This window comes from Trifolium pratense, linkage group LG1, assembly GCF_020283565.1.
Source record: "Trifolium pratense cultivar HEN17-A07 linkage group LG1, ARS_RC_1.1, whole genome shotgun sequence".
NCBI classification, from domain to species: domain Eukaryota; kingdom Viridiplantae; phylum Streptophyta; class Magnoliopsida; order Fabales; family Fabaceae; genus Trifolium; species Trifolium pratense.
In genome coordinates this window covers 31,780,248-31,787,442 of record NC_060059.1, presented here as the reverse complement: position 1 = coordinate 31,787,442, position 7,195 = coordinate 31,780,248, and the positions used below count along the sequence as shown (strand labels likewise).

Below are 7,195 nucleotides of genomic sequence, written 5' to 3'. Positions count from 1 at the left end.
CTACTTTCTTTCCTAGTTGTGTGTTTATGTTGACTCGAAGGAAAGTCTAGACAGTATCTCTCCATGCACTGGGCCAAAGTTGTTTTAGCCAAAATTTGCCAAAGGGGGAGATTGTTGGGTTTTGTGTTTGGCTACATTTTGTAAAAGCCAACTTTGCCAGATGCTGGACAAAGATGCTGCAGCATCCTCGTACAGCATCCTGATGCTCTGTTTTAAGTGCAGAATTTTTTCTGTCAATCTCGTTCAAGATTTGCTTCAAATATTAATTCCAGCACGTGTGTATATGCAAGACGAGACTTACTGCACAAGAATTGTCCAAGTCGGCCTAAGGAAAGTTATTAAAAACAAAAATATAATTATATTATATTTTTGTTCGATTTTTTTTGTTTGGTACAACACAAAACATATTTTCAATTTTAATCTAGGTTTGGCCGCAATTCTCACAGCTGTACAAGTCTGAAGACCTAACTTGCCCATCAAGACAATTGAAGACTATAAATATGTGAAGCCTCAAGGCTATTGTGCTTGCGATTTTCTAAACCTTGTATTTCATAAAGCGTGCGTTTTAAGGTTTAGTGTGTGTGTCTTTTGTGAGCCTTTCTTGTATCATTCTGATGCAAGTTTAGGACTGGGTTTGTGTTGTTTATTGTAAGCTGCTCCTAAGCTTTTAAGCACGGAGTTAGTGTGTGTGATTCACTCATAAGCTTTTAAGCAAGAGTGTGGTCTAGTTTTTAGGAGAGTGTCTCCATCCTGATTATTATTATTGACAGCAACATGGTATGTGTTGTTAGAGGGAATTTGGGACGGGGTCTCATTATCTAAGAGGTTCTTAGATAGGATTGCATTGGTAGTGTCTAGGTGATAAGTCAAGTACCGGGTGTTGGTCGAGGGCTTTGAACTAGAGCTATTATAGTGGATTCATTCCTGGATTGGTATCCCCCAGAGTAGGTGACGTTGCACTGAACTGGGTTAACAATTTCCTGTCTTATTTATTGTTCTGCAATTTATTTATTTATTTACTGTGTTCTGCGACTGTCGTGCTGCAACGTGTGCTATAGCATCTTGTGCAGCATTGTGTTCACTGCGTGCCAGATTTCAGAACTAATGAAGGAAGGACTGGAAAAGGGGGAAAAGTTTGACAGGTATATTCGAGACACCGCAGTCAATCTTTTAATTGCAGGAAATGGAACAATTAGTTCTGGTCTCAGTTGGTTTTTTTGGCTTGTTTCAATTCATCCTATTGTAGAAGCTAAAATTATTCAAGAGATTAGAGATAATTGTTTAACACAAGGGGAGAACTTAATCACTAATTTCAGTGTAGAAGTTCTTGATAAGCTAGTTTACCTTCATGGAGCTATAAGTGAAGCCTTAAGGCTTTTTCCTCCACTAGCATTTCAACACAAATGTGCAATCAAATCTGATAAACTACCTAGTGGAGACCATGTTAAGCCAAATACAAAGTTAATATACTCTTTGTATGCAATGGGAAGGACGGAACAAATATGGGGAGAAGATTGTCTGGAATTTAAACCGGAGAGATGGATATCAGATAGAGGACAAATTAAACATGTACCATCTTACAAGTTCATTGCATTCAATGCTGGCCCAAGAAGTTGTCTTGGGAAAGATATTAGCTTTGTTGAAATGAAAATGGTTGCAATTTCTATTTTATGGAAGTTCCGCATACATGTTGTGGAAGGTCACTCTATAGCTCCAAAAGTTTCTATTGCTCTTCGCATGAAAGATGGCTTGAAGATCAAAATAAATAAAAGATATGATTGATATAGATTAAACATGACTTTGTAATGTACCCTTAAATAATGATCTTTGTACATCTTGTGTTTAGCCTTGATCCTTTTAATAATTTTTCTTTTCTAAAAAATAAATAGATATAAACATATGCATAATAATAACAACATATTTTAATGATAGTGAAAGAATAATTTTATAGCTAATACTTATGATCCGTCTCACATCAATGAAAGTTAGATGTGATCATTTCACACTTTGGAGGTGATGCAGATAATATATATATCTACTTCAAAATATAAGAAACTTTGGCACATAAAATTAATTAAGAAATATAATAAATTTTATGTTTTTACATAATTTCTCGATAATTTAAAGGTATTTATGCAACCATCGAATAAAACAAGTCATATGAATGTGAGGTAAAATTTGATTAAAAGCTAGTTATAAATACTACATATAAATCTACTTATATAATTTATTTTTATTGGTTGTTGGGTAAATGTCCTAAAATTATTGATCCATATATGCAAGGCCGGCCCTGTGGGTGTGCAAGGTGAGCCACCGCGCAGGGCCTCAAACAATTAGGGGCCTCTAATTGTTTATATCGATCTATTAAAAAATTTATATATGTAAAAAAAATTTAATAACTTTGTTACTACTAAAAATATTTTATTACTTTAAAAAAATAAAAAATTTAATGGACATACTCTTAATTTTATAAGTAATTTGCGGTTGATTGTAAAAAAAAAGAAGCAACATTATAAGAAAATTCCTAAGGAAATGTAAAGTTGATAATGATATTATATTGAAGATGTATTTTAATGTTATTGATTAAAATATGTTGCTTTTAAATGTTATTTACTATGATAACTATTTCTTATGCTATTTACAATTTAAATAGAGAATGACTTTTAAAAAAAATTATATTTTTATTAAAGATACATTTTTAATTTTCAAACAGGGCCTCCAAATACTCGGGACCGGCCCTGCATATATGAGTCATTAGATTTATTTGAATGCTTCATTGTTCGGTTCAGTTGCTGTGGTGCTTCATTCACCATTAATATCTCATAACCATTCATCTTATATTGGCAATTCATGTGATTTGACTCTACGATCCACTATTCATCAACTTTATGCAAAGCATTTGTTAAAAGTAAATTATTGAAGATTTAAGTTTTTTTTTTAATATCATGATATCGATACAAAGTTTCCATCACCGTAATGTAGAGTGGAATGTCCGGCAGTCTGTGCATTGTGTAATGTGGAGGAAGAGGATAGTAAGCAGTGTTTTTCAATTGTCCTAGTAGTCAAAATGTGTGGAGTATGTTTGTCTTTTTTCAGGTGGTGTCTAACGCTGCCAATAGTGACAACTGACAATGATGGTAAAACCGTGATTTTTCATATTTTGCAACAATTGTTAAAGAATGATGCAGCCTTGTTTGCATGTATTTTCCGGAGTATTTGGAAGCAATGCAACAATCAAATTTGGAATAATGTCTCCGATGCTCAGAGTTTTGTGTTTTCTCGTGTTGTTTCAATGTTGCAGGACTAGAGAGCAGTGCGCGATGCAGCTGCTACATCAGGTACAGCAGCAACGCATGCTGAAATGCAGCGAACTTGGCGTAAACTGATGGTTGGACGGATAAAATGCAACACAGATGCTTCATTTCCGGTTAATTCTAATAGAGGCGGTATTGTTGGTATTTGTATTAGATGAACATGGAGCCTTCATGTTGGTGAAGGATGTGGGCTACTGTCTACACTTAATTGGGTGCACAAGTTTAATTTAGGACCGGTAGAGTTTGAGTTGGATTCTAAGAGAGTGGTTGATAGATTCCGTTCTTCAAGTCGAGACTTTACTGAATTTGGTGTTATTATGGATCATTATAAATTAATTTTCTCTACTTATTATAGAAACTCTAGTGTAGAGTTTTTGAGGAGACAGATAAATGATATTGCTCATAATCTAGCTAAAGCGGCTACATTGTCTGCTAGTTTCCAAATTTTGGTTGATATACTAAATTGTATAATGAAATGTTATAAGCAACCTTCAGAGTGCATGTTTATGATATTTACATTGTCGTGAACAGAAAGATGGAATTTGGGTTTGCCAATGTCATTTGCTTGCTGGTTACTATAAAATATAAATTTGATTAATATTTTTATTTCTTTAGAGAAGCCTTCAGTGTGTATCTAGTTTAAGATTTTACTGTGCATTTTGTTTGTAATTTCTTCAGTTTTCTTGAATATCCCTTATGATGCCAAGATTAGAGCATTTTTCAAATTTAACGTCATACAAGTAATCAACTTACTATTTGTCAAAAAAAAAAAAGTAATCAACTTACTAGTTTACCGATCAATTTATAACTACTTATTAGAGTGCATGTTTGTGATGTCTTCAGGCATTATTGTAGGACTGAAACAAAGCTGATAATGAGATTAATACGAATCATGGGTCAAAACAAAATTTTATTATTTGCAACAAGGAGCAAACAAATTCTAAACATAAACTTTGCATTTAAAACTAGTCAAGGTGTGAAAAACATAGTTTGCATGTCTCGACTATTTCGAGGTAATGCACAAGAATCTATTGCAAAAAACTATGCCATAACCATAAATTAAACCATGAAACTTGCAAATAAATAAGGATCATGCAACTGATGCACTTGAGTTTTGACGGTTAGATTTGTTTTTTCTGCCCCAAACAGGAGTTGTCTCGATAAGTTGGTGCGGCACAAGTTGACTCTCCCTCTTAGTGCGCTTCTTAAAGTTGTGGACCTTCAGCCTAGCAATCTCTGCCTCTTCTTCAGGGGTTATCTCTCTTACTACAACAGTAAGCCTACATTCCGGTTTGTGCATGATTCCAGATCTTCCTTTGCCATGGTAGGAAACTCTCTTCTTAAAATCTCCTTTTCCTACGAATGCTTCAGCTGTAAGAAACATGAACACCGCATCATCAGTAAAGAGAAAACAAGGCAACAAAATAAAAAAAAACAACTTCACCCCTAACAATTTAGCGCATAAAAAATATTACCAACAATGAGGCGTTCTGGATCCAAACCATGATTGTGAGAAGCGTTTGCTCAGGCTGAATGAATAACCTGCAATTTGTATGAAACTTTCGAGCATGTTTTTCCTATAACTAGGAATAGAAGAACCTTCCTCTTCAATTAAAATCGTAAAGACCTCAAATTAAATTTAACAATAGCTGATGCATATCCCAGATCTTGGAAAGCAATTAAAATATATAGTTTTTACAATCTTGTCAAATTAGGTGACAAAGAACACAATAACAAGTGTTACTACCTGATATACAGTTTTTGATGCCCGCTTTATTGTCACTTGCAACTGCAGCAATGCATCTTTAACAAGCATACCACGAACCAAAGTAGCAACTAAGTTGACCTTCTTTGGACTCTAAAATACAGTTTGAAAAATGAACATAAATTAAACCCTTGAAACATAAACCATGATAACAGTTTCCAGAGTAATAAAGATCTATAAGAGAGGCATTTCAACGGATAGAAAATTAGATGGCAAATTGTCTGCAAAATATTGTTGCAAACTGAATAAAATAACAGTTTCTTATCAAGTAGATGTGATTTTGACACGTCCAAATGAAAAAGGGCGGTCTGAAGCTTGGGGCAAAGGAGGCAGTGCAGAGGAGGGATGAGATCGGAGTCGATGGAGAGAGGGGAGGGGGGGTGAGAGACAGAGTAGGAAGGGTAGCAGTAGAAGAGGTAATTGGGAATGAGATAGTAATAGAGGGAATAATGTGTGGTAGGTGGCCATTGTGGATGGAGAGAGAAAAGGAAGGGATGGATGCTAGGGTTATATCTATTCTTATTTCTTTCTTCTCTGTATCTCATCTTCATCTCCATTTTCATATGCATAGCTATAGTAGTATCAGAGATTGATTTGAAGAGGATAAGTTTGCAATTTGCATAAATTATGTATCTAACCTCCTACAAGACAGAGGTGATGAATCTCCACCATCTATTAAACATATATTATATTTAATGCCACCGGGTTATGGTCTACAGGCCCACCAAACTGGACGTGGCGCTAAACGCTGAAATAAAACAATTCCATCTTTTCAATATCCACGTCATTACTATGATATGAATATACTATTGGTGAAGCTTCTTGTGTCCACTTTAACAAGCTTGATAAACACATTAAATTTAAATACGTACCTAACCAAAGATAACACAAAAAGGAAAACACGTGATATTTAAAAAAAATAGTGTAATGTTTTGCTGTACTACATCATCTTTGATTCCTTGGGTTTTTGCCTAGTTCCCCCAAGCTACTTATTTTTCTTTATTTTACTTCAATGAATTTATTAGGGTGCTGTATAGGATAGGTGGTTGCCTTGAGGTTTCAACATAGTTCGGATGTCATCCTTTACCATGTGATGCCTTTGCACTCTAATTTTTGCCTTAAAAAAAGCATTTGCCTCTAAAACATTTAATATAAAAAGTCTAACGCTGAAGCAAAAATAAGCTATGGATTTTAAGCAATTACATCAGAATTTGCCATAACCATAACACAATCTATCCTGAACAGAACCTAAATTCATATCAGATTGAATTATACGCAGTTACACCTGAATGGAGTACAATAATGAACTGCAAATGAAATAAAGTATTTCAAAAATTAAAGCCTATTTGATCATTTTAGGATGAACTGAAAATATTCAACAATGAATTGTAGATCTGAAAGTGTGTTACTCTCCTATTTCAAAGGAGTATAGCAGAAAGAGTTGGACGGGTATTGGTGGAATTGTACTGGTTGCTAAGGTTGAGAAGTCTGAAAATAGTAGGAAGTTTGTGCGTAACCAACTTTTACACAGGGAAGGGAACGTCGGAAGTGCTAGGAGAAAGTTAGTACTATAAAAAAATGAGGCTATGCACGAGTTGAGATATGGGGAAAGGCCCAGCAGATCCTTGAAGTTCTGCCTCAGTCTACTTTCCAATTTTGGGTGGTTCATTTGGATACTACATATGCTTTACTCATCATGTTACTCATAAGTTATAACAGTGACAGGAGTCTGCTTCAAAATTTATACAGTTTGTATATCAACACTTTGATTTTCCCGTTTCTATCAGAATATGTGATATTAAAAATCCAATTCCGACTATATGTTCAGGTTCACATTCATAATTCATAATTTTTTAAAACTAAGGGGTATATTTGATTGAGATTTCAATGGATTCACTACAAGAAAATACGGGATTAGCTACGACTACATTTGTAGCCAGTTCGTAGCTAATGTCTAGTAAAACAGTGTTAGCTACAGATTTGTTGTGAATTAGCTGTTATATAGGTCGTAGCATGGATTGGGCGGCAAATCATCTATCAAAAAATTTCCTAGCTAATCTGCAACTAATATAAAGAAAATCCTAGCTAGTTCCCAACTAATACCTAGTTAAATAAT

General features: G+C 34.5%; 1 protein-coding gene and 1 pseudogene across 1 annotated transcript; one reads left to right on the top strand and one right to left on the bottom strand.

Annotated features, from left to right (window-relative positions):
* Positions 1-1,104: 1,104 nt before the first annotated feature.
* Positions 1,105-1,782, top strand: LOC123892422 (alkane hydroxylase MAH1-like). Its single transcript, XM_045942207.1, has one exon. The coding sequence runs from the start codon at positions 1,105-1,107 to the stop codon at positions 1,780-1,782; it is 678 nt and encodes a 225-aa protein (XP_045798163.1).
* Positions 1,783-4,207: 2,425 nt separating this feature from the next.
* LOC123895404 lies at positions 4,208-5,813 on the bottom strand (annotated as a pseudogene).
* Between the last annotated feature and the right edge of the window lie 1,382 nt (positions 5,814-7,195).